This window comes from Aythya ferina (assembly GCF_964211825.1).
Source record: "Aythya ferina genome assembly, chromosome: 7".
Lineage (NCBI taxonomy): Eukaryota > Metazoa > Chordata > Aves > Anseriformes > Anatidae > Aythya > Aythya ferina.
Window position 1 is genome coordinate 23,624,514 of NC_140302.1, and position 26,397 is coordinate 23,650,910.

The window sequence follows — 26,397 nt, forward strand, 5'->3', positions numbered from 1 at the left end:
GGCTGCATTGGGGTCTGGGTCTTGGTTGTTGGGATGTGTTTGGGACCAGGTGTGTTGGGGTACAGGTCTTGCCTGTTGGGCTGTGTTTGGGACTGGCAGTGTTGTATGGGTCCTTGTTTTTGGGGTTGTTTTGGGGTCTGGCTGCATCAGGGTCTGGGCCGTTGGACTGTTTGGGGCTGGCTGTACTGGGGTACAGGTCTTGGTTTTTGGGTTGCATTGGGGTCTGGCTGCATTGGGGTTTGGGTCTGGGCCGTTAGGCTGTGTTTGGGGCTGGCTGCATTGGGGTCTGGGTCTTGGTCGTTGGGATGTGTTTAGGACCAGGTGTGTTGGGGTACAGGTCTTGGTTGTTGGGCTGTGTTTGGGACTGTTGGTATTGTATGGGCCTTGTTTTTTGGGGTTGTTTTTGGGGACTGGCTGTGTTGGGGTCTGGGTCTGGGCTGTAGGGCTGTGCTTGGGGCTGGCTGTATTGGGGTACAAGTCTTGGGTGTTGAGTTGTGTGTGGGACCAGATGCGTTGGGGTCTGGGGCTCAGCTGTAGGGCTGTGTTTGGGGCTGGCTGTACTGGGGTACAGGTCTTGGTTTTTGGGTTGCTTTGGGGTCTGGCTGCATTGGGGTCTGGGCTGTTGGGCTGTTTGGGGCTGGCTGCATTGGGGTTTGGGTCTTGGTAGTTGGGATGCGTTTGGGACCAGGTGTGTTGGGGTACAGGTCTTGGCTGTTGGGCTGTGTTTGGGACTGGCAGTAGTGTATGGGTCCTTGTTTTGGCGTTGTTTCGGGGCCTGGCTGCATCAGGGTCTGGGCCGTTGGGCTGTTTGGGGCTGGCTATACTGGGGTACAGGTCTTGGTTTTTGGGTTGCTTTGAAGTCTGGCTGCATTGGGGTCTGGGTCTTGAGTGTTGGGCTGCTTGGGGCTGGCTGCATTGGGGCACAAGTCTCATTTTTGGGTCGTTTTGAGGACTGGCTGCATTGGGGCCCTTCTTTTTGCCGTCGGGCCGCGTTTGGGACGGGCTGCTGTGCTGCCAGCCTCTCCGTTACCCTCCCTCCCCCGACATGGCGGCTCCCGCCTCACAGAAGTAAGGGGCGGGGGGGGGGGAGGGCGCGCTCCCGCGCGCGTGCGCAGCACCCCGGGGGCGCGCGGCGCGCCCCCGCCACGACGGGAGGGAGGAGGAGACGGCGGCGGGGCGGGTGGGGAGGGAGGGAGGGGGGGGGGATGTCCCCGCGCATGCGCACCGCGCCCCCCTCCCGCCCGCCCGCCGCCGGCGCAGCCGCCCCCGCTCCCGCTCCGCCGCCGCCGCCCCCGCCCCGCCCGCGCGCTCCCGCTGCCCGTGGCCGTGCCCGGGGCCGCGCGGGGCTGCGCGCGTCCCCCCCCCGCGTTGTCCGTGTGTCCCCCCCCCCCCGTTGTCCGTGTGTCCCCACCCTCGTTGTCCGTGCGTCCCCCCCTCCCCGCTTCCGCCGGTAACGGCGCCGGAGCCCTCGGCGCGCCGTCCATGCGAGACCCCCGCGGGCCGGGCAGCGCGCAGCGACCCCCGGCAGGGCCAGGCATGTGAAGATGTCAGTGGGATGTGCATGCCCTGGTGAGTGGGGCCGGGGGCTGCTTATAGGGCTGGGGGGTGGGGATGGGGCTGGGAATGGGGCTGGGGTCCCCCTGGTTCGGGGGCTGGTTATGGGGCTGGGGTCCCCCTGGTTTGGATGCGGAGCTCTTGGTTATGGGGCTGGGGACCCCATGGCCTGGATGCTGAAGGCTCCTTATAGGGGCTGGGGTCCCCATGGTGTGGATGCTGAGGTCTCTTTATAGGGTTGGGGTCCCCATGGTGTGGATGCTGGGGTCTGTTTATAGGGCTGGGGTCTCCTTGGTTTGGGTGCTGGGGTCTGGTTTTAGGGGATGGGGTCCCCGTGCTCTCAATGCTGAGGTCTGTTTATAGGGTTGGGGTCCCCATGCTCTCAATGCTGAGGTCTGTTAATAGGGGCTGGGGTCCCCCTGGTGTGGGTGCTGCGCTCTGTTTATAGGGGCTGGGCTCCCCATGCCTTAGATGCTGAGCTCTGTTTATGGGGTTGGGGTCCCCGTGTGTTGATGCTGGGGCCCGTTTATGGGGCTGGGACCCCAGTGATGGAGGCTTGCATCAGGCTGTGGGGCTGGGGTCCCCATGGCTTGCATGCTGAGGCCCTTTTATGGGGTCAGGCCCCCCAGCGTGTGGTGCTGGGCCCCCCTGTCTGTGGGTGCCTGCAGCAGCCCCGCTGCAGGGCTGCCACAGCCATGGGTGACCCCAAAGAGGGGCAGGGGCTGCACCCCCCTGGGGCACCCCGTGTGGGTGGGGGGCTCCGGGTGCCCCCACACAGCGGGGTTTGGCCGTGCACCCCCTGAAACGTGGGTGCTGGGCGCCCTGGCGGGGGGTGTGCCGAGGTGAGGATGCTCAGCGGGGCGGCCAGCAGGGGCTGGGGGGGCTGCAGGGGCTGGGGAGGGGGATTTGGGGGGGCTGTGGGGTTGTGGGTTTGCCCGCTGCTCGGTGTGGGATGCCCGGTGCGGGAGCAGCAGCTCCTGGGGGGTGCTGGAGCCTGCTCCGCCACCGGGTCCCGGGTGGCCCCGTGCGCGGGGTCCCGGGGGGGCATTTTGGCGGTGCCTGGGGAAGGGGCTGTGCGGTTTCCCATGCTCGGTGTGGCCCGGGGGGGTGTGTGTAGGGCCACAGCGGGAACACCGCTCCCTTGGGGACCTCGCTGGGTGATGGCCCAGCTCCGAGGATGCCTCTCGGTGCCACGTTGGGTCCCCGTCCCCCTCGGGTGCCCGGCGGAGCACCCCACAACCCGCTGGCATTGCTGCTGGGGGGGGGGGGGCTTTTGGGGCAGCGGGCACCACAACACTTGGGGACACCCCATGGGGGCACAGCCCCCTGCATCCCCCGCACCTCCCCGCGGGGGTCCCCAAGCGGTCGGTGCCTTCCCCCCCGGGGGGGGGGGGGCTGTGGGGGCGGAGGGGTCCGGGGGTGCCCCCCGCGCCTCCCCGCCGCGTTTCCATGCAGGCAGGCGGCCCCTTCCCCCACCGCCTCCTCCATCTCCCACTGGAAGCTGCCAGAGCGCTGCTTCCTCAAGCAGAAAGTCACGTGAAGCTGCCTCCCAGCCAGGCCAAACAGTTAAAGCACCAAGCCCCGACAGGCACCGGAGGGCACGGGGGGGGGCTCCGTGCGCCCCCACCTCCCCCAAACCCCCCCCAACCCTCCGCGCCCCGGCCTTGGCGAGGGTCCGGCTGCAACGGGGGCGAAGGCAGAGCCCCAGCTCCTAGCAGGGGCCCCCCCGGGAGCTGGCCCCGTGCCACCGGCAGTGTCACCGCCGTGCTGGTGGGCGAAGGGGCGCCGGGGGGGCTTCATCGTCACCGTGTGTGTGTCCCCCCCCCCCCTCTGGTTTCTCCCCAGCCTCCTGCGTGTGCGCACCGGGTGTGCGTGCGTGTGTGTGTGCACGCGCCTGTGCCCCCCTCCCTGCCCACCTCCCCGAGCTGGTGGCACGTCCAGAGGCTTCCCCGCTGGCTGTGCCCCCCCCCCCCACACTCCTTTCTCCCCTCCCCTCCCCTCCCCGGACTGTTTATCGGAATATAGAAAAAACAAGCTCTGCCGCTGGCCCCCTGCCAGCCAGAAACATTTAATGAGCCGCTTTGCCCAGGCTGCTCTTCGGGGCTGCATTAACTTGGAGGAGTTTCCTGCCTGGGTGATGCCGTGGAAGGGGGGGGGGCTCACCCCTGAAACACCCCCCTGCAAGCTGTGCCCCCCCTTGGGGTCCTTTGTAGGGTCCCCTGTAGGTTTGCACCATCCCATACCCTGTGTGGCTGCTCCTGTGCCAGGACGGAGGTTTGGGGTGGGGGGCGCGGTGCTGCTGGCCCCATAGCCAAGGGCAGTGCCCTCGGGGTGCTTTCTGCCCCCGGGGGGCTTTCAGCCCCCCGGGAAGGAGCTGTGAGCTCGTGCTGGCAGGCAGCAGGAGCCCGGGGAAGTAAACACGAGCTGAATGGAGCCGGAGGAGGCCGAGGCAGCAGCAGCCGCCCTGCGCCCGGCACTGTGCCACCAGCCCCGGGGCCCGCTTGGAGCAGGGTGGGGGGGGACCCAGCAGCCAGGCTCCCCACGGGCAGCCCTCAGCACCGGGCAGGCCTTGGCACTCGGGATCGGCGTGCTCTGGGCTGTTATTTTTTTTTTTTATTATTATGATTTAAAAAAAACAAACAACAAAAAGCCGGCGATGTTTTCCGCCATAGTAACGGTGTTGGTGCCGTGGGGCCCCCGGGGAGGGGGAGCCGAGGCACGCTGCTCCCTCCTCCCTCGCAGCCCTGCAGCCCTGCCCCTGCGCGGGGCTCCCGGCCTCCCTTCCCTGCAGGGCTGGCTCCGCAGCCCTCTCCTTTTGCAGCGGGGAAGGGACTCACCCAAGGTCAGGCTGCAGCGGGTTCCTCCAGCCTGAGCGCTGGTGGCGAAGCCCCGAGCCACCCTGGCAGCCCCCGGGCCCGTTTTGTGCCCTGCTGCGGGAGGGAGGGCAGCTCTCCGTGCGCCCCAGCGGGGTTTTCCTTCCCGACACACGTGTGCCGTGGCTTCGGGCCCCGTGGCACGAGGCCTGGAGGGCCGTGCGTGGTGGGGACGGGGCGCTGTCAGCCTGCCCAAAACCAGGGCAGGAGCAGAGCCCCACCACGGCGCTGGGGACGGGGGGAGGACGCTGATGTCTGAGTGCTTTGAAATGGGGACTGGGACTGCAGCCTGCCCGGGGGCTCAGCTCCTGGCCCCACAAGTCACCTTATTGCCTCGCCAACGCTGCTCAGCCTCGTGCCCGGCACCTCCACGGTGCTGGAGCTGCATCCCCAGCACCCTGCGGGTGAATTGTGCCGCTCCCGGCCCCCTGCGCGAGGAATGTGCCGTGCAGGGGGGAAACGGGGTGCTGGGGCCGGCCCGGGGGGAGGCAGGTGAGGCAGGAGGAGAGGCAGCTGCGTGCTGAGCCGCCCGGGGAATCCCCACTGCCCCCGTCCTCCGGGCTGGGAGCGGGAGAGCCGGGAATTTGGGAATTCACCCGCTTGCTCGGGTGCCTCCCCGCCCAGAGCCGGCGGCGAGACCCTCCCCGAACCCCCCGAACCCTCCCCAAAATGCTCCACAGCGGCACGGCCATCGCCTCCTGCCCTGCACGAGTGGCGGCGGTGACACGGGTGTCTCCTGCTTGCACCCCTCACCTTTGTCTCACTTTCCCATCTCGATTTCGTGCCGCCCTCTCTCTTTCTCCACACCTTCGCTGTGGGATTCCCCCGGCCACATCCGCGCAGCTCGCTCACACGAGGGCACGCACGCGTGTGCGCGGCGAGGTGGGCGCTGGGGGCCTGCCTCGTGCACAGTTTGGGCACATCCCTTTGCTGCCTGGCTCTGGGGAAGCTGCTGGAGCGGGGAGCAGTGGGTGCCGGGGGGATTTTGGCAACCCCGGAGCAGGGCAGGGGCTGGGTGCCCCCTCCCCGGCCCCCCGGGGCGGGCAGGATGGGGCCGGTGACCGTTATCAGCGCGCCTGCAGGCTGGGGCTGTGGTTTCCTGCTGTTGCTGCAGGGGGAGGGCGGTGGGGAGCCCGCTGCCGGCCCCACCTGGAGCGGGGAGGCGAGGGGGGGCGGCAGCCTGGCACCCCCAGACCCGTCCCCGTGGCCGGGGTGTTTTGGGGAGGCAGCACGGAGGGGCAGGAGCGCGGCCGTGCACGAGGGCTGGTGCACGCTCGTCTTTGCAGCACGGACATGTGCCGGGGCACCCCTGTGGGCACGGGCACCCGTGGGGCTCTGCGCCCTGTCCTGCTGTGACAGAGGGCACCAGGAGGGGCAGGATCCCATCAGAGCCATCACGCCCGGCTCCCCGTTGCCGTTTGTCCCCTTCCCTCCCAAACCGCTCGCTCCCAGGGCGTTAGATGGGGCCGTAATCTCCCCGCTGCCAGCCCCTGCCCTGCTCCCACCCCACCCTGCCCGTGGGGCCGCAGATAACGCCCTGCCCGCTCCCGCAGGGCCTCGGAGCAGACTGGGGGAGGCTCCCGAGGGTCTCCCAGCTCCAGCAGAGCCGGGGGCCCCCTGCTTTCTGCAGGAGCCGCCGGCCCCGGGCCCCTCCTCCGCGCCGAGGGGCTTGCGCTGGGAGCAGAGCCAGGTTTGTGCAGCCAAACCCAGGTCGGAGCAGCCACCGGCTGAGTGGTTTTGGGACGCCGGCTGCTCCGGGGACAGCGAGGGGAGCGGGATGTCACCCCCTGCTCCCGCTGTGTGCCAGGCCTCTGCGCTGCCGCAGCAGCGTGCGCAAACCTCTGGCACGCGTCCTCCGGCGCTGGAGACGCTGCCAGCGTGGTGCGCAGCCCTTGGGGCTCCTCTGGAGGGCTGGGGGCTGTTCTTGCCCCGCTGCCACCCTCCTTGGAGATGGAGCTGCAGGCACCCGGCCCCAGCTCCTGCCTCGCTGCCAGCAGGAGCAGATCGCAGCACGCTGCTTCGCCGGGCACGGGGCAAGCCCAGGCGCCTGGCCCCGGCGTGCAGCGACCGGTTTACAGCTCGCCCGCCCCGGGCTGGAGGCTGCCGGGCTGGGGAAGCGGGGTGAGCTCGGGGCAGGGCGGGCAGGAGCCCCTGATGGAGCCCACTGTGGGGTTCTGGAGAGCTGGGTGAAGCTGGGGAGGGCTGAGCCTGCAGGCAGGGGGCTGTGTCCCCGCGGAGGTGCCCGCGCTCTCCTCCCAGCCCCGCGCCGTGCTGGGTGCTCTGGGGAGCCGCGGCGTGCAGCAGCACCGTGCCTGCTGCAGGAGGCTCAGAGCAGCAGCGAGCTTCCCCTGCAAAGCCCGGGCTGTCCCCAACGTCGGGGCTGTGACCCGGAGCCACGGGGCTCACGGGGGCCAGGAGCCACCGTCCCCACGCAGCGGTGGCCGTGTCCCGGTTTGGCCTAGGCGGCGGAGCGGAGGCAGCTGTTAACAGGAAGGACACACATGTTAGCAACAAAAACACAGCAGCGAGAGGAAGCAGAAGCGATGCATTATTGATAGAGCTATTTGATGCTGCTATATTCGGAGAGCTGCTTCGGAGCAGCACCGCGCCGGGGGTGAGGGGAGAGGGGGTGGGCTCCGCTGCTGGAGTTACCTGCGGGAAACAACCCACGGGAGGCGTCCCACGTGTGGTCCGGGGTGGGGGTTGCAGCATCCCTCCCAACCACGCCACGGGGATCCTACAGGGTCCCAGTGACCCCCGCGTGTGGGTACAGGGGGATTTGGCATCCCCCTCTTGCTTATCTTTGAGGAGTGGGGTGTCGTGGGTGGCTGCTTTCAGCGGCGTAAATCGGCAGGGAGCAGCCACGCGGGGCCCTGCTGCAGCTCCAGGGACCTCGTCTCCTCCCTGCTCAAGTGACAGTCACCAGGGCCGCGGGGCTGGGTGTTGAGCCTGTGCCTTGCTTTTCCCCTGAAGCAGCTCTTTGGGGTGCTGTCGAGGATTTGCAGCCCCCCTGCGGTGCTGCCTGCCCCCCTCTCCACCTGGCCCCAGGGTGCTGGCTGGGCTGTGCTACCCCAGCGCCTCTCTCCATCCATCGCAGGATCCCAGCCCGGCCGGGCTGGGGCTGCGGGGACCAGCCCCAGGCCAGGAAACTGGCTGTAAAACGAACCATTCTTGTAACATGAGAGAATCCACCTGGAGCGTCTGGAGTCGTAAACCCTGCGCTGCTGGCAGGCTCGCCCCCGGCCGCTGCCAGAGGGGCCAGGGCTGGCGGCCGTGGGTGGCCGCAGCGGGGCCACGAAGCCTGCGGGTGCAGGAGCCCGGGCTCGGGGGCAAGGCTGAGCCCTGGGCTGGCCCCCAGTGTGCCCCTCGGTGTGAGCAAGGTGGTGGCTGCTGTGCAGGAGGGGTGGGATGGGTTTTCCAGCTCCTGGATTATTTTTTTTTTGTGCAGGATGCGCGTTGTGGTACCTCCAGCACGGCGTGGGAACGCAGCGGGCGCTTCCCCGGCGGTGGGGCCGCTGTGAGAAGCCCCCCTCGCCAGCAGGACCTGCCACAACCTACGTGCAGGCTGCTCCTTCTTGGAGCCTGTGGGCAGCCTGATGGCCCTGCACGGCGCTCGCGTGTCCTGCGCCCCTCGTGGCACCTTCCTCCAGCTGCCCTTGTGAGGCAGGGGGTGGCAGCGCTCAGCGCGCACGTACCCAGGTCCTCCTCCTTGCTCCCTCCAGGACGCTCAGGATCTGCCCCCGTAGGCAGCTTCTCCCGCGGCCCCCGGGCTTTCCCTGCACGTCTTGGTGTCTGGAAATGGTTTTGTTTTGGAAGGGTTAATCCCGGGAGCCCCCAGGATCTGCCGCCTGCTCAGCATGAGTCATTGTTGAGTTTCCAGCCTCCCCCAAGCCTCTCTCTCTCTCTCGGGGAGAGCGATGGATGGAGCCGTGCCTTCTCCAGAGAAAAAGGGGGGCCCACCTGCCCCAGCCACCCCCCTGATCCAGGCGAGGGAAGGCCCCCTTGGGGGAGGCAGAGAAGCAGAGCCCATTTCCATTTGAAAGGCGGTGGCTTTGTGGTGCAGGGACGGCTGTGCCTCCCCCAGAGGGGTGCTCCGGGGTGCGCGCTACGCCTCCCCGCTGCGGGCTGCGTCTGCGTGCGGGGGTGCCCCGCTCCTGCCACGGTTTGGATGAATCCCGGATGCTGGGAAGTGCCAGGCCAGTCCGTCTCCCCGCTGCTGTTTGTGCAGTTTGCATGGCTAGCAGGTTTTTTATTATTGTTATTTTTTCTGTAAGCGTGTCTCTGCGTCCCCGCTCGGTGCCTGCGTGCGCCGGGGCGGGCACCGGGTGTCAGCGCGGGCACCCTGGGCTGCAGGCTCCCGTTCCATGCCCCCGCTGCCCTGCTTGTGTTGTGGGGACATGGCACACGAGGGGAAGAGCCCCAGGGGGGTGGGAAGCTGGCGTGGTGGCACCATTCCCACATCCCATGGAGCAGGAGCGTTGTCCCAGCCGCCTCTGGTCCGGCTGGCAGTGGGAGCAGGCTTGCTGTGGGCACGCAGGGGTGCAGAGGGTTTTATTCATGCTGCTGTGTGTCCTGCATGCATGCTGCATGCCCTGCTTCGCTGGGCTGTGTGGCTGGCACCGAGCTTCCCCTGCTGGGGGAATCGGAGCCATTGGTGCATCCATGATCCCACCAGGGACGTGTCCTGGATGTGTCCCGGGGCTGGCTCCTGCTGCACCAGCGGTGGGTGTCCCACAGCCCTGGGGACAGCCGGAGCTGGTGATGGCCCTGCCGTGCTGGTGGGGACGTTTGCAGCCCTGCTGGCCTTTGGGAAGCCAGGGCAGACGAGGGGCCCATGCTTGGGGGGGTCCAGTTGTGGAAATGCAAGGAGCTGGAATCGGCCCCGTGCTGCGGGCGAGAGCGCATCGTGAGGAAGGGGCTCCCCCAGCACCACCACCACCACACACGCTTCCCAGCTGCATCCCAGCCTTTCTGCTCTCCATCCAGCATCTATTTAATTATTAACTCGGCTATAACCATAAACAGCTGGGGCTGCTGCAGCCACGTGGACCAGTCCAGCGCTGTCGTCAGAGCCGAGCAGGGACACGTGAGCAGTCCCGGCGGGCTGCTGAGCCCCGGGATAAATTGCTCGGGGCGTGTTTGTCGTGGATGCGCTGGGCTGTGGAGCCCACACACTGGTGGGTGCTCCTCTCCGAGCCCCGTGGCCACGGCACAGGCTCCAGGAGTAGCCGTTCTGGGGGCAAAGCACCCCTTTTTGCAGTATTTTGTGCCTGTGGCTGGGTGTGCATCGTGCAGCCTTGGGATCCGGAGAGGGAACGGGGCATTTTAATGGCCAGTCTTGACCAGGAGAGCCGTGCCATCTCGTAGCTGTCACTGGTGTCACAGCCAGGTGACTTATTGCTCTAACGACAGCAGGTTGTGGCCTCCCAGAGCCCGGCTCACCCTCTCTGCACAGATGCAGGCTGGCAGGAGCCGGGCAGCGATGGGGCGCTCAGCGTCCCCCGTGCCCCATTCCTGGGCACTGCACGTTTCCGTGGCACGGCCAGTGTGTGCCCATCCCGCTGTGCCTGCCTCTTCCAGAGCTGCCTTTGTGGGGCTTTTCCCTCTGTTTACCCACAGCACAGCCTGCCAGGTGACGAGAAAACGAGGCCGGAGGCACGGTGGCTGGGGAGGACACCCCAAAACCTCGCGGTGCCGGACGAGGTTTCTGCGCGCACCCTGCACGTGCTGTAACGGAGGAAGGGGATGCGTGGCGGGCCCCACAGCTCTGCCTGTGTTACCCCACAGCGGCTGCTTCGGGGCAGGGAAGGGGTGTGGGAAGGTGTGCGTGCCCGGGGCGGGTGTGCATACGTGTCCGGGGCTGTGCCAGGAGCTGTGCAAGTGCGTGCCGGCCCAGAGCCTGCCTGCGAGCGTGTGTGTGCAGGGCGAGCCGCACGGGTGTGCGCATGCGTGTGCCTGCTGCTGTGCACCCAGCCTGCCTGTCCCACCTGGAGCTGGGGGGGCTCTCGGGGCACGGGGCAGCCAGGCTGAGCTTTGGGATCCCGGCCCAGGAGGATCCCAAATTCGCCTGTGGGGTTACCCAAGGGCACCCCGGCTGGGCTGGTGGGTGTCCATGGGGAGGACACGGTGTCAGCAGGGAGGGTTGCTGCAGAAATGTGGCTTTCTGTCCCCCAAAATGATTTTGGCTTTTTGACAAAATGGATATTTTCACCCAAAAATCCTCACTGGGAAAAGTTAAGAGTCTCATCAAGGAGAGAAAAGCTCGTGGATGTGCTGCCCGTTGCGAAACGCTGAGTTTTACTCGTCGTGCCACCTCCCCAATGAGCTGCGTGGTGTGTTTTTTGTTTTTTGTTTTTGTTCTTACCAGAAACCGGGGGAAAGGGAAATAAGTTTAAGCGAGAAAAACCCTGAAAGACTTCAAAGAAAAATCAAAGCAAACTAGAGAAAAGTAGGCCTTTATTGAAACTTTCACAGGGGAAGGGATATTTTCCAGCTGGTGCCAAGCTCAGCCCTGGGCTGTGCTCGGAGCCCTGACAAATGGGGGCACCTCCGTGCGATGGGCCCGCTTCTCCCAGCCTGCAGCCCTTTGGTGGGTACCTGAGCAGCAAAAAGGGCGTCTGGGGGGCTTGATTGCTCGGTTTCCCATTTTATTTTTTTTGTTGTTGTTGTTTTGCTCGGGGGGGTGCTGGGCGGTGGGCTCGGGCTGCGCCCTGGGCGTGAGCCGTCAGCAGCTCGCAGGCAGCCGCGGCGCTGCCGCCTGTTTGCACGCCGGTGGTTTCTCCTCCCAGGCGTGGAGGCGGTCGGTGCGATGCTCACAGGCGTCGGTGCGCGACAGCCCTGGCTCTGCTCAGCCAAATAAATAACCACTGCTCCTTCCTGGGCCCTCCGCTCGCACGGCGCCCGTCCTGCACCTCCCCGAGCCCCAGTGGCGTGCGAGGGAGGTTCCCAAGGCACGGATCAAACCTTGGCGGTGCCGTGCGCGGGGCCCATCCCTGGGCTGTGCCTGCAGCAGGACCTGCAGGTGGGGAAGGGGCAAAATGCTCCTGCCTGGCGCTGCTCAGTGGTAGCAGGGCGAGGGGGGAGAAGGCAAGGCGTGTGTGGCTGAGTGCGTGGCTGTATGCGTCACCTCCTGGGTGCGTATATGGGTTTGTAAAGCATCTTTGGGCGCTCAGGCATTGAATGGGTGAGCGTGAGCAGCGTTGATTCAAAGTTTTAAGTGTTTGGGCTAGGGCTCGAGCCTGCCTGCGGTGTGTTCCAGGCGCTGAGCATCCCTTAGCGGAGCCGTTCTCCGCTGCCGGCCTCGTGGTGTTGGTCCTCGTGTGCCTGAAAATCGGGTCGTGGGGAGACCACCGGGGGTCCCTCTGCTGGGCTCGGGGAGTGGGGTGGGTGGCAACGTGGCTTTTGTGCACGTAAAGCGAGCGGCCTTCTGTTTGGGGGCATAGGGGGGTGTGTGGGGGTGCACGTGGAGAGGCAGGTGCACGGGGGACAGGCAGATGTAGGAGCGTGTGTAGCTGTGTGTGTATAAATGTGGGGGCACGGGGGGTGCACAGACACGGGTGTGGGTGTGGGGGTACAGGGGGTGTGCGTGGGTGTGGATATGGGGGTGCAGGGGGCGTTCACAGATGTGGGTGCGGGCATGGGGTTATGGGGGTGTGCAGAGATGGGGTTATGGACCTGGGGGTGCAGGGGGTGTGCACAGCCGTGGATATGGACAGGGGGGTACAGGGGGCGTGTGTAGGTTCGGATATGGTTTTGGGGGTGCAGGGGGTGTTCGTAGCTGCGGCTGCAGACACCAGACTGCCCCCGGCACCCCAAGAGCACCCCCCGAGCAGCGCAGAACCCCAACCCTCCAAACTTCCAACCACCCTCGGTGGCGAGCAGCGGGCCACCCCCAAACACCCCCCCAACACCCCCTTAACCCCCTCCCCCGTTACGGTCCCCTCCTTTCCCCTTTGTGCCGGTGCCGCCGGCGGTGCCGGTGCCCCGGGGCGAGCCGGGGGGGGGGTGCGCGCGGCCGGCAGCGGGCGCGCCGCCGCCGCAGCCATTGTGGGGTCGGCGCGGCGCAGACAAAGGAAGCGCCCCGCGCCCCGCCCCGCCCCGCCCCGCCGCCGCCCCCGGCCCCATGGCGGCCCGCAGCCCCGCCGCGCTCCGACCCCCGCCCCAGCGCCGCCGCCGCCGCCGCCCGCCGTGAGTCCCGGCCCCCCCCCCCCTTCTCCTCCTCCTCCGCATCCCCCCCCCCACACACCCCCGGGAAGTTTCCTCTGCGCGCCCCCGGAAAGTTGAGAGCGCAGGCACCGGCACCCCGGCGACCCCCCCACCCCGCTCCCTCTCCAACGACCCCGGTCCCGCGCCCGGTGCGCGCTCGGTGCGCTCCCGGTGCGCGCCCCGGGTGCCCCCGTTCCTTTTCTCCCTTCCCGAGCTGCAGCCCCACGGCTCCCGGCCCCATCCCCAGCTCGCCTTGGCTACGTCTCCAGCTCCCCCGTGCGTCCCGGGCTCCCCTCTTCCTCCCCCGTTTGTCCCCCCGTCCCCCTCCCCGTCCCCTCTCCCCATCACCCGGCTCCTGCCTCTCGGAGAGGTGTCCCCGTCCCCTGGCGCTGCCGGCAGCCCTCGTGCCCCGCTCCATCCCGACCCGCAGCTCCCTTTGTTCTTCCCCCGGCTCCTTCCCTCGGCCGAGCCCCCTGACAGCTGCCCCGCGCCCCCCCGGCCCCCTCCGGGCACTCTGTCACGGGGGGCTGCTCGCCCACCTCTCCTCCCTGCCCGCCGCAACTTTGTCCTCTCCCGCAGCTCCGAGGGTCCCGCGAGCGTCTCCAAAGCACCTCAGAGGGAACGAAACATCCGAGGGGGTGCACGAGGAGGGGTGCTGCAGGACTTTGGGGTTGCGGGCGCACGCAGCTCATCCCTGCCCACAGACAAAGCCTTTCGGGGCCGCAGGGGGGGCACGGGGGGAGCAGCACCTGCGTGTGCTCCCGTGTCTATCACCGGCCCCGTGCTGACGGAGGCTTGGCACGAGCTGCGGGGCCGCGAGCCCTCGCCCCTGGGGCTCCCCGGGGCCCGTCCCTGCGGTTTCCCGGGGAGCTGAAGCGACTCGCCCGGGCAGGGGACTGGGTCCCTGCGCTGCAGCACGGGGCCCTCGGGCTGGGCAGGTAATTTTCCCACTGAAAATCTCGGCTCTCCCACGCCTCTCCTGAGTGGCCGGGAGAGACGAGCCCCGAAGCTGCCGCAGGGCTGCGTGGCTGGGACACGGCGCTGGTGGCTCCAGACGGGTCCTGGGCCATGGGCAAGTGCAGGCTCGGCCAGGGACGTGGCCAGGAGAGCGGGGCTGCAGCACGAGCCCGAAAGAGAAGCGGGGTGAAGAAGGGCTCAGCAGGGCGGCTGTGCCACGAGGGTCCCTGCTCGAGGCACGAGCGCAGGGCTGGGAGGCTGCGGGATCCTGTGGGGGCTGGAAAACTTTCTTCCCCAAATCAGTGCAGCTTGTTCTGTTCCTCTAAAAGCGCCGCCCGGGATTACAGGTCAGACCGGCGCTCCTCGCGGCGATGTTGGGGCAGAGCTGGTGGCCTTCTGCTGCAGGTGTGGGAGCAAACCCTCCTCACCCAGCTCCGCGGGCGCTGCTCTCGCCGTGCGTCCCGGAGCGCTTTGTCTCGGCGGGTCTGTAGCGACTCCTCCGGAGCCGGTCAGGTGCCAGCTCTCACGGTTTGTGTGAAGTCCCGGTGAATTTGGACGTCTTCTTTCTTGAAAGCCTCGGGTTGTGGCGCGTTCTTGTTGTGGGAGAGTTGTGGTTTCCTCTGAAGGAGGAGGGAACGTGGTCTCTGCCCTCCTGATGTTGTAGAGATCCCAAATCTGCGATCCGAGCACACCTGGAGGACTCGGGAAAGGAGCGCCGAGCAGAAAGGTGTGCGAGATGTCTTGTTTTAAAAACAGAGAAGTTGTGGTCCGAGGGGAGAGAGGCTCCCGCTGGGAGGTTTGGCCATGCGGGGCTTTCCCTGTGGTTTGCTGGGGACTTTTCCCCTTGGCCGCAGCCGATGTAAAATAGGAAGGTGCCAGTGAAAGGATGCAAAAGTTCACTGGTGAGCTGAGGAGCCTTTCGCTGGTGATGCGAAGCCTCTCAGCTTCTTTTGGAGACGGGTGAGAGCAGGCAGCACATCCCGCATCCCTCGTGATGTGGGAAGAGGTGGGCCAGGTGGGCACGAGGACCTGTCCGTGTCCCGCGGCTGGCAGGGTGGCACCACCAGGTGCAGCAGCGATCGTCCCCAAGTGTTTTCTGTCACCCTGAACTGCAGCAGCGTGGCAGTGTTTTCCTCCAGACCCTTCTGACCAGCCCTGGGAGCATCTCGGCTCCTTTTGGGGGGGCTCTGAGCTGTGTCCAGCACCCCAGCCGTTCGTGCCAGCCCTCTGCGTGCTTGCAGCTCCGAGCACCCTGCCCGAAGGGACAAACCACGGCTCCTGCACAGTCATGGAGCAGCAGCAGCGCTTCTCCTGACCACCTCTCCTTCGGAAAGCTCCCGTCCTGCGAGTGACCCGCTGGGCAGGGTGCTCTGACATTAATTGCTCCGTGCGGCCGCTAATTGCTCCGTGCGGTTGCGACACCTGCGGTGGCGAGGCTGTCCCACCGGTCGCCCTCCCGGCCGTTGTTTCAGGCAGACTGCTCTTAAAAGTGGGGATGCCCGGGTGAGATGGGCCCGGGGCTGGGCAGCAGAGGTGGGGTGGTTTCTGCAGGGCTTCGCTCCTGGGTCGGGGAGCTCCCCCTGGGCCACGCGTGCCCATGGAGCACCAGGTTGAAGTCCCCCAAATCCGTGGCTCTCTGGGGTTTTGGCCCTCGGGGTTTGTGCTGATCAGTCTGCCAGCTCGTTTGGGATGGGAATTGGGTTCAGCTCCTCCGTAACTGCTGTGCTATGTGCAGGGGGGTGCTGGTGCCGTTGGCAGATCCCAGCCCGACTGGGATCAGCCCCGGGCTGCGTTGTGGGTACGTCCAGGGGCTGGTTCCCCTGCCTCCAGCTGACTGGGGGTGCCTGTAGGTGTAGGGCTGTGACATTGCTCCATGTGAGGGCGGTGAGGATGGCGAGCAGCCTGGTGTCGGGCTGGAGGGATCCTGAGCACTGTGCCAAAAGCCCTGACACCAGGCACAGCACATTCTGCTGGCAGGGCAGCACCCGAAAGCGTTTGCTCTGAGATCTGGCACGGGCTGTTTCTGCTCGGTTTAACCCAGGACAGAGACGTTCAGCTGGTGCAGGTGGCACTTTGCGAACTGTTCTGCTGCCAGCAAGCTCCGTGCAGCGCTGCTTGTGCCCTCCCTGCCCCGGGCGGGCGTCCCACTGGGGGTGACGGTGCTGCTGTCCCCGTCCCCGTCCCCGGGCTGCAGCTGGGACACCACAACATGGAGCGAGGCGGCGGCGGCGGGCGGCGGGGCCGCGTCCCCGGGGACTACGCGTCCCAGCGTGCAGCGCTCGTTGCTCCTCGCCACGGCCGGCAGCGAGCGGTGCATCCCGGGATTGCCAATCTCCATGCGCCACGTGGGGGCTGACAGCCTCCCTCGGCCCCGGGAGCAGCACCGGACGGGCTTTTCTCTGCCTTCCTCCTCCCTCTCCCTTCCCCTGCTGGAGCCGGGGGCTGGCAGGCAGCAGGGGATGGCAGCGGTTCTGTCGCCGCGGCTCCAGCCCCTGCCGGAGGATCCTGCTCCTGCTGAGAGCTGCCCCGAGCAGCAGCCACGCAAAACCGCAGGGGTCGCCTTGTTGTGTGGTGTTGCGGGCATGTGAGGAGCCGTGAGCTGGGGCAGAGGAGCTGTCTGTGAGCCCTGGAGGACCATCACCGTGCCTGGCTACCTTTGTGTATTTTTCCTTGCTGCCACAGTCTAAAACCCTTTGAAAATGCAAATCCTAGTTTGTCAGGAGCGTTGGTCGCTCTTTTTCCCCACGGGATGCTGGTGAGGGTTTTCTCCAGCCCTGTGGTTCCAGCATCGTGGTATTTGTTTACTTCCCTGTGCCACCCGCATGCTGGCAGCGGGAGAAGCCGAAGCCCAGCCCTGAGCATCCTCACTTCGGGCACCCTCACTTTGCTGTAGGAGCCCCGGAGGTGGAGGGCTTTGGAGGGAAGGGAGAGCGGCTGGAAATGCAAAAGGCGCGTTCCTGAGGCTGAAACCAGCAATGTTTGATGAGGGATCTCTGGTCCGAGCCAGCAAGATGAGAGGAACAATTGGGGACAGTGGGATGCGTCCCTGAGCGTCCCAGGAAACGCCTGGCTCGCGCCACGTTGATGGCAGTGGAGCTGAGAAGTGGGTTATCTGCGGGATTGCATCTGGGGCTTGCAGCGCTGGAAGGGATTCAATTTTCAGCCCGTTGTGCAGCTGGCAGGGCGCGCTGCCTCCCGCTTCGAATCTCCCTCCACGCGTCTGCGGGCCTGGCCACGAAGGGGGCTCCTGCTAGCCCCGGCTGTGAGTCCAGCACCCTGCTGAGCACCCCACCCTGACAGACCCCGGCGTCAGACAGAGCAGAGAGGAGGGCACAAACCCACATCCCGAGGTCTGTGGCTTGGCCCAAACCTCTCCGGCGTGTCCGAGCTGCTCCGGGGACGCACGGCCGGAGGCTGGGGGATGGAGCGCCGCGGAAGCACTGGGGCACGGGAGCTTTCCAGCTGTGACAGCTTTTTAATCAGCCCTTCCCAATTCATCTCCCGCCGTCCAGATCCGTCAGGCTGCAGTTAATTATTGCTCTTCTGGCCGCCCGCTGTCCCCCTGAGTTTCCAACTCGGTCACTAGGAAGGAGCGCCTGGGATTTCCCTGCTCGGCGTGCTCTGGTGCTGATGTGCTGGGGTGCCGCCTGGCGTGTCCCCCGCGTGTCCCCAGGAGGAGGCTGACTCTAAACGGGGACTGGGGAACCCAACATGCTTGATTTTCAGCCACACAGCTCCTCGGACAGCTCGGCAGCAGCGAACCAAAGCACTTTTGGGAGTCCCCAGGGCTGCCGTGCTGCAACAGATCGCCGGGTGCCGGAGGTGAGGCCGCACGGTGCCGGCAAGGGGACAGCTAATGGTCAGGGTGAGCTCGGAGGCTGCTCGGATGTGGGCACAGCTGCTGCGTGGCTCAAGGAAAGTGAGAGTGTAATCCTCAGGACAGGCAGCGCTGTGGGTTCTGCCCTGCTGTGTGCTGGTTTTTACTCCAAGCTGCAGCAGGGGGTGTGGGGTGCTGCCGGCTTCCCTTTGGTTCGCGCTGCCCTCTCCGTGCCCTCCGAACAAGAGGAAGGAGGGATGGAGGAGCAGCTCTGCCGGGGCACGCCGTGCACCTCTCCGTGTGTTTCGGCCTCTCTGGATGCTTCTCCTTGCTTCTGCCCCCCAGCACCAGACACCCTGACCGGCCGAAGCCACACAAACCACTTGACCCGAGTGCGAATTGCCGCCCTGCGCCCAGCTCCGGATAGCGCCCTCGCCAGCGGGGCTGGGCTGGGCAGATGGATTTCCTGCTTCTATCACGGCTCCCCCAGCCCAGCAAAGCAGCGCCTGCGAAACAATGCTGCTATTTACGCTGCAAAGCCTCGTTAGGCAGCCAGGAAGCGGGCCGGGAGCATGCCGGGAAGCAGCGGCAGCCCTCGCGCGAAGGCTCGCCCCTGTGCCACCGGCTGCTGGGAGGAGCAGGATGCTCACTGCTTGAGCTGCGGCCTCGCTGGAGCTCAAGCTTCATGCTTCTTCCCTTGTACTTTCATTTTTGTTAATGCCTCGCCTCGTTTCTGAGCTCTGCTGCTTGTGCACAAAGCGCAGTCGCTCCCCAGCTGGGGAAGGAAGGTTTCACTTGGCCAGAGGGCACCTGCGGGGGCTGCCGGGGTGACAGCGAGGTGCTGGCGCTGCTTTTGGCTCCGCAAACACCGCGCTCCCCACCTCTGGGGGCTGCTTGGGGATTTTCCACCCCATTTCCAGCTGCGGGGACGCTCAGCACAACAGGCAGGGGAAGCAGGGGAGAAGGCAGACAGAGCGCTGGGCACGCCGGCTGCTACGTGGCTCCCTCGCGGCCGCACGGAGCCGCTTCCCCAGCTCCTCCCGCTGCTCCCATCGCCCCGTGCCGTGCGGGTGGGCTGCCCGCTGCCCCCGGGGGTCCCCTCCTCCTGCTCCGCGCCGCCCCTTGGACCTGCCCGGGCCGGCAGCTCCCTCGCCACAGCCTCAGCCGGATTTTCCTCGCCGACCACGTGCGCGTTTCTCGCGGCGCCGAGCCTCTTGCCAGGGGGAGAGAGAGGGTGGGGAAGGGTCCAGGACCCCGTGCCCCTGGGGAAAGGGCAGCATGGATAGCAGTGGCATCGCACTGAGCACACGGTGTGCTCTGTCTGTGCCTGGGTGAACATGGGTGCTGGTGCTGCTGTCACAAAGTCGTGGCCTTGTCCCATGTGCACTTGGTACTGTGTGAGTAGCTGCGGTGGATTTAGCACTCGGGCAGCCCGTAGTAAATCTCAGGGCTATTGGTAACCTTACTTAAAACCACTTAACACAGCAGCGTATTTTGAAAATAGTGCTCAGGGTGCTGGAGGTGCTGGGATCACGTCACCGGCACCTCTCCCTCCCCAGTTGCTGCGGCAGGGTGCTTAGCAGGGCCCCAAAACTGATCCTATCGCTGCTAAATCTGCTCGGGGTGGAGCAGGGCTCCGTCCTGGCTGTCAGCAAGGCAGCAGGAGCAGAGCGGGCAGGGAGGGATCTCCCCCATCACCACCCTGGCAGACCGTCCCGTGCCCACCGAGGGTGTTTGCGGTCTGCAGCTCAGCCGTGATCCACGCATGGCCGAGGACAGAGAAATTCACAAAGCGGGAACCCTCGGGGGCTTTTCCTCCCTTCTCTCACCGATGAATAAAAACAAAACATCAGAGGGCGAGATCCGCTGGTTCTCTTTTTTCGCTCGAGGACGCGGTGACGGGCAGCACGCAGGGTTCAGCCTCGCTGCTGCTTTCTGCGCCTGATGGATCGGCTCCTTTCAGACAGAAGACGCTCGCCTTTGGAAAGTTTCCCGTGCATCAAGCACGCTTCAGCTTAATGCCATGTAGCAGCAGCAAGGCGGCGAGGAAAATGCTGAATTTCCAGCACTGCTTCGGTGGAATTTGAATTTCCGTGGGGCACAACTTGAGCGGGATTGGCGCAGAAGGCAGAAATTCCCTAGCGCCAGCACCGACCTCCTCCGTGGCAATTTTTATTTTAAATCGATGTAGGTGGGGGCGAGGGGTTGTGCCCCAATTTCCTTAGGGCTTTCTGCTCCTCTTTTTGTGCCTGCCGAGGACGGAGACGTTCCCTGCAAGCCGGCCGGTGCCGCGGCACCACCGGGGATGTCCCCGCGGCGGCGGGGCCGGCCCAGCCGGTGAAACCGGCGCTCCCTGGCACCGTGCCCGTCCGGGCCGGCCCGGCTGCCTGGCTGCCCGCCGGCGCCGAGCCCGAGCCCGAACCCGAGCCCAAACCCTCGCCCGGCCGCGGGGAGCGGCTCAGCCCCGCCGCACGTGTCTCGGCGGCGCCCGGCTCGGCGTGCCGGGTCCTGCCGGCAGCGGGGCGTGCCGCGGCGCTCCCGGGAAGCCGGCGGGTGGGGGACCGGGAGCGTGGGAGCCCACCCTGAGGTCCCCCGGGGAGCAGGGACGCGGGGTGCGGGCGGTCCCCGACTCCCCTGGGTGGCAGCGGGGATGGTTGGTGGCGGCTGCTTCCATCTCGAGCACGGCGAGCGCCGGGCTGCCCGAGTGGCAGATGGTGGCTGCCTGGGGACCCGCCGTCCGGGCGATTATTCACCCGTCTCCATGGCGATGGAAAGGTCAGCAAAGCGATCCCCTGCCATTCCCCGGGTCGGGGCAGCGGGATTAGGAGCAGCGTGGAAGGGCTGGGGGGGTGGATAGGGCCCGGAGTGATCCCCAGCGCTCCGGCTGCACCCGTCCCTTGGCTGAGAACCGGTGAGCTCTGGGCACCCGGTGAGCCCTGGGCACCCCTGGGTCTGGCCTCTTCCTCCTCCTCCTCCTCCTCGCCACGGGGATGAGGCAGGGGCGTCCCTCCTCACGGGCTGCCTGCGGTCAGTGCCGGGGTGCAGCCGGCTGACCCCGTGCCTTTGCTCTCTCTGCAGGCTGTTCCTCTAAGTCGTTCAAGCTGTACTCGCCAAAGGAGCCCCCGAACGGCAACGCCTTCCCCCCCTTCCACCCGGGCACCATGCTGGATCGAGATGTGGGGTGAGCCGGGGCTCGGGGAGGGCTCTGCTGGGTTTGGGGTTCTTTGAGCCTTTGGCTCGCCAGAAATGTGGTGAGGCTGCAGCACGTGGAGTTCAGGTAGTGCGAGGGGAGAGACGGGACCAGAGCAGGGACCGGGTGGAGAAATGGTAAATTTGGGGATCAAGGGGGTCCCAGGTCCCCAAGCACTGCAGGACCAAGTCCCTCGCCAGGCCAAACTCCTGGGGTGACTCCAGACAGGGAGCAGCCCCAGCACCTGCCAAAACGCCCTGTTTTCCAACCCCAATCCTGCCTGGCTGCAGAGGAGCAGGGCGCAGCTCCCAGGAGCTGTGGGACAGGTCCCTGGGACCGGGGAGCAGAGCCCAATTTTGGGGAGCGAGTCCCCCTGCGGGGCTGTCGGACGTCAGCATCCCGACTGCTCGATGCTGGTGGCAGGGAAGGGGGGGCCGGGGAGGGCAGGGGTGGAGGTGTCCCCACTGCTGACCCCGCTCTGTTGCTTCTCCCCCCAGCCCTACTCCCATGTACCCACCTACGTACCTGGAGCCTGGCATCGGGTAAGCACGGGGGGACCGGGGGGCAGCGGGGAGCCTGCCCCGTGCATGGCTAGGATGGGGGTGCCCTGCAGGGTGGGCATGCTGCTGGCCCCTGGGGACTTACGGGGGGTGCTGGGGCTCTGCCCAGCCCTAAAGGGGGGGGTGTCTGTGCGTCCCCATCCCTGTGTCCCCCACGGGGGTTCCCTCCCGCTCTGAGCGCTCCCACTCTGCTCCCTGGCAGGAGGCACACGCCGTACGGCAACCAGACCGACTACAGGATATTCGAGCTCAACAAGAGGCTGCAGAACTGGACAGAGGTGGGGAGCTCAAGGGGAGGGTGGCCGGGGGCGGGGGGATGCTCCCAGCTGGGCCCGTTGGGGACAGGGTCCCCTCCGGCAGGACGGGGACAGAGCCCACGCTGAGAGCGCTCTGTGCTGCCCGTCCTCACGAGCTGTGTGGGGTCTGGGAGAAATCCCCTTGGCTGCAGGGTCCTGCTTGGCCAGGGGACAGCCCCTTCCCTGCAGCCCCCCACGGGCCGAGCACGGCACGGGGCTGTCGGTGACCCGGCATCTCTCTGGCATCCCCAGGAATGTGACAATCTGTGGTGGGACGCCTTCACCACGGAGTTCTTCGAGGATGACGCCATGCTAACAATCACTTTCTGCTTGGAGGATGGACCAAAGAGATACAGTGAGTAGCAGCAGGGCCGGGCCCGCGGCTCACCGCGGTGCTATGGGGGGAGGAATGGGCCAGCACACCCTAAGGAGCCGGGTTTACTGACTTCATCTTCCTCCTTTTCCCACTCCAGCGATCGGCCGGACTCTGATTCCCCGTTACTTCCGCAGCATCTTTGAAGGAGGGGCCACGGAGCTCTACTACGTGCTCAAGCACCCCAAGGAGTCCTTCCACAACAACTTCGTCTCGCTGGACTGCGACCAGTGCACCATGGTGACCCAGCACGGCAAGCCCATGTTCACCCAGGTACTGGCAGCACCCAGCACACGGGCAGACGGGGCTGTGCCCACGAGCACCAGGCTGTGATTATGGCACGGGGGTTCCTGGGGGTGTGGGCTGGGGGAACAGGGTGGCAGCGTGTGCTGGCAGCGTGTGCCTGACCCTTTGCCCTGGCCAGGTGTGCGTGGAAGGGCGGCTCTACCTGGAGTTCATGTTCGACGACATGATGAGGATAAAGACGTGGCATTTCAGCATCCGCCAGCATCGAGAGCTCATCCCCCGCAGCATCCTCGCCATGCATGTGAGTTCTGCTCCTGTTCTCTCCCTGCCGTGCACGAGGGGGCCCCTCCTGTCCCCCCATCTGGAGCCTGGGGGGGGACCAGGACGCATCCTGAACACCGCTGAGCCCTGCTCCTCTCGCCCCTAGGCGCAGGACCCCCAGATGCTGGACCAGTTATCCAAGAACATCACCCGCTGTGGGCTCTCAAACTCCACACTCAACTACCTCCGAGTAAGTGTGCAGGGGATCTGGAAGGAGGGGCAGATGGCGCAGAGCAGTGGGGCAGCAAATCTGCTGGAGCCTGCGAGCCCCACGTGCGGCTCGGGTGGGCGCAACGCGGAGACGGCTGCGTGACAGGGGGCCCCTTGCCGGTGCCAGGGGCGTTTTGTCTAACCCCGAGCCTCTCTGCTCCCCGCAGCTCTGTGTAATCCTAGAACCAATGCAGGAGCTCATGTCACGGCACAAGACCTACAGCCTCAGCCCCCGGGACTGCCTCAAGACCTGCCTGTTCCAGAAGTGGCAGCGGATGGTCGCGCCGCCTGGTGAGTCTGCGCTGCCCGACGGGCTTCCCGGCACGGACGGGAGGAGGTGGCCCTGCTGGAGGGGGTGGTAGAAAAAGGGTTGGGGGGGCACCAGCTGTTTCTCTTTGGGGCTGACCATCTCTCCCTCCCGGGCCAGCGGAGCCAGCGCGGCAGCAGCCCAGCAAGCGCCGGAAAAGGAAGATGTCGGGGGGCAGCACCATGAGCTCGGGCGGGGGAAACACCAACAACAGCAACAGCAAGAAGAAGAGCCCGGCCAGCACCTTTGCCCTGTCCAGTCAGGTACCTGTAAGCATCCCGTTTCCATTCTCTCTTCCTTCCCCGGGGTGGAGGGGAGGGCTCCCAGCCTCGGGGAGTGGCTGAGGGGAGAGCCCCAGGGCTGCCTGTCCGAGCCCCCCAGCCCTCTCCTGGCGATGGGGACAAGCAGGGGGGTGGTCTCCAGGACCCCCCCTTGGTCTCAGCCCCTGCAGAGAGCGAGACCCAGCCTAGGGACGGGGGGTTCAGCCCCTGAGCACCACCCAGGCGGTGCCCAAGCCTTGGGGCTGGCGATGGGGAAGGGGCTGCGGTGTCGGGGGCGGTGCGGCGGCCAGGGCTCCCCCCACCTCGATTATGTTTCGGGACCGTCTCCCCTTTCAGGATGTGATGGTGGTAGGCGAGCCCACGCTGATGGGGGGGGAGTTTGGGGACGAGGACGAGCGGCTCATCACCCGGCTGGAGAACACGCAGTTCGACGCCGCCAACGGCATCGACGACGAGGACAGCTTCAACAACTCGCCCGCGCTGGGGGCCAACAGCCCCTGGAACAGCAAACCGCCCTCCAGCCAGGAGAGCAAGTCAGAGAACCCCACGTCGCAGGCGTCGCAGTAACGGCCCTGCGGCCCCCCCCGACCCCCCCGCGGACTCAGTCCAAACCGATCTACCTGTACATTTGCAACGGAGAGTGACTGGGAAGCGGCGAGGTACCGGGGCGCACCGGCGCCACGCGGCCGGCGGGATGCACGGCCGGGGGCGAGCCCCAGCCCTCTCCCTCCACCCTGCTCCCCCCCCCAGACCCCGGGGCAGGGGTGGGTATCCGGGGCCGTAGCTTCGTTATTGCCCCCTTCTCCCTTTCCCTCCCTGCTTCTTCCCCGGAGAGCTTCTCATCGTCCCCTCCCGGTGCGCCCAGCCCCTGCCTGCTGAACGGGACGAGCGGGGGCGCAGCCGCCCCGCGTTGGGGTCCAGCCCAGCTCTGCGACCCTCTTCCTCCTCCTCCTCTTCCTCGCCCCGGGTCTGGCGGCTGGGGTTTGCTGGGCAGCAGCCCGCAGGGTTGGTTGCACATCTCCAGCCCGACCTGGGGGCTGGGGGGGCCGGCGAAGGACACAGCCCCCACCCGGGGGTCAGATCCTGCTGCGCTGGGGGTGCCGTCGAGGATCTGGCGTTTCCCCGCTCTCCCACCCCCCCGTTTTGCTCCCCATCCCCTCTCTCGCCCCACAGCAGGGCCCACGGGGGCTGTGTACATAGGAATCGCCTGGCAGGGAGGCGGCTGGGGGGCGCGGGGGGGGCCGAGGCCGCAGGTCTGTGCCGGTGGCCGGTGCCCTCGCTCCGTGCCTGCGGCCCCCCGCGTTCTTGCCCAGAGCACCCCGGCCACCCCCCCCCCGGCTCCCGGTACCTCCTACTTTTGTCTTTTTTTTTTTTTTTTAAATAATATTATTAAAATTGTAAGTTTAAAAAAAAGAAAAGAAAAAAAAAAAAAAAAAGATGGGAAAAGCCCCCACCCCCCCCACTCTCTCCCCTCGCCGGTGCCCCCCCCCTCCCTGCCCTGAGCGCTCTCACCCTGTCCTGACTTTTGTACAGGCTTCTTCTCTTGGGAGTCTCGTTTTATACCCAGTTCGGAGAGCTTCAAACCAAGGAGAGACTTTGCAGACTTCCTTTCTAAATCCCTCCAGGGGGTGGGGGGCAGCCCCCCCCCGCCTCCCTCCTCAATGTAAATCTTGTGTGCTGTTGTCCCCGCTGCCCCCCCCCCGCCCTCGGGTTCGTGTACCTCGTGCTTGTACATTTCCGCGCTGTAGACAGTGTGTACGATACTGTTCTTTCAATGTGTTATCACTAGAGCAGGTGCCTCCATCGATGTTAGGGGAAACAACGAGAATAATAATAATTTTTTGGGTTTTATTTTTTTTTTTTTTTGGTTTAAAAAAAAAAAAAAAAAGAAAAAAAGGAAAAAAAAAAATTTCCTTCCAAGGCTTCTTCCACGGAGAAGACAGGAGGTGCCTGGAGGAGGGGGGGGGGGGATGTTTGTGCTCACCAGCTCCCCCAGACAGCCTCTGTGGTGCATTTTTGGGGGAGCTGGGGCCCTGGGATACCCCCCCGAGGGGGGGTTTGCAGCGTGTGCTGCCCCAGGGGGGGGCTCTGGGGCTGTGCAGGGCAGGGCTGGCTGCTGGGTGCACGTGCGTGTGCGAGAGCGTGTGCGTGTGTTAGGGAGCCTGGGGCACGCGGAGCAGCCCTGCGGTTTGGGGAAATTGTGGGGTCTGCACCCCCCCTCCCTCTGCCAGCCTCCCCCCAGCCAGTGTCCCCCGCTGCCCCGTGGGGCTGGGGGCTGGCTGGTGCCGTGGGGACCCCCCCCGTGAGCACGGGGGGCTGTGGGTGCAGCAGGGCCCGCACTCTGCGTCTCTCCCACCCATGGCTGAGATGCTGGGGGGTGGCCAAACTGGGGGGGACACCCCCATGACACCCCCCCTGCTGCTGTCCCCGGGGTGGGGCTGGGAGATGGTGCCTGAGCCCCAGGCTCAGCCCTGGCCTGCTCCCGGCCCCAAAAACCCCAGGGAGACGCCTTGGGGTGGCTCCTGCGCCCTGGGCCCCCCCCCCCCAGCATGGGGACCCCACGGTGGGGGCCTGGCACGGCGGGGGGGGGGCTGTGCTTTGCAGTTAAGGTACGATTGTCACCGCTGCCGCGTTGCTGGGGCTCCCGTGGGGTGGTGACGTGCCCCTCGCTGTCCCCCTTCACCCCCCCGGGCACACACTGTAATGCCTTTTTGTTTCTTTTTTTTTTTTTTTTTTCTCTTTTTTCTTTTTTTTTTTTTTTTTTTTTCCCCTTCTCCTCCATAGTTTGTGCCATTTATGAGTCATGTATGGTACCAATAAAACGACTTTTCGGTTTGAGGCTGTCCCGAGCGCTTATTTCCCAGCCAGGACTGGGAGCGTTTCACACCCAGTGACCCCCCCCCCCCTACAGGGCAGGGAGCCTGCGGCTGTGGGTAACGCTGCAGGGCATTCACAGGAGGAAAATCGGGGAAAAAATGGGGTTCCTGAAACAGGGGTGTGCTGGAGGGTGGAGGTGGGGTTGGGCCCGCTTCCTCATAGCAGAGGGGACAGGGACAGGGATTGGGGTGACAGGAGGGATGAGGGATGTCACCTCATCCTTCCCCTAGGGCTGGCCGGGGTGGCTGTAGGGTGCCCTCGGTCAATCCCACTAATCCTGGGTGGCAGCAGCCCCGTTCCTCTCCTGCACCCAGCACCGGTGGGCTCTGC

At 66.0% G+C, this 26,397-nt stretch overlaps 1 protein-coding gene across 3 annotated transcripts; it reads left to right on the forward strand.

Moving 5' to 3' along the window:
• Window positions 1-1,393: 1,393 nt before the first annotated feature.
• LDB1 (LIM domain binding 1) lies at window positions 1,394-26,026 on the forward strand. 3 transcript variants are annotated; one of them, XM_084526653.1, is made up of 11 exons: window positions 1,394-1,569; window positions 20,485-20,587; window positions 21,094-21,138; window positions 21,359-21,434; window positions 21,705-21,807; window positions 21,926-22,098; window positions 22,250-22,372; window positions 22,499-22,582; window positions 22,770-22,893; window positions 23,030-23,172; window positions 23,527-26,026. In XM_084526653.1, the coding sequence occupies exons 1-11, from the start codon at window positions 1,545-1,547 to the stop codon at window positions 23,755-23,757; spliced, it is 1,230 nt and encodes a 409-aa protein (XP_084382779.1). In that variant the 5' UTR covers window positions 1,394-1,544; the 3' UTR covers window positions 23,758-26,026. The 3 variants fall into 3 exon arrangements, with proteins under 3 accessions (XP_084382779.1, XP_084382778.1, XP_084382780.1); XM_084526652.1 differs by having other exon boundaries at window positions 1,395-1,569; window positions 23,030-23,178; XM_084526654.1 differs by lacking the exon at window positions 1,394-1,569 and adding an exon at window positions 5,993-6,117 and having other exon boundaries at window positions 23,030-23,178.
• Window positions 26,027-26,397: the final 371 nt, after the last annotated feature.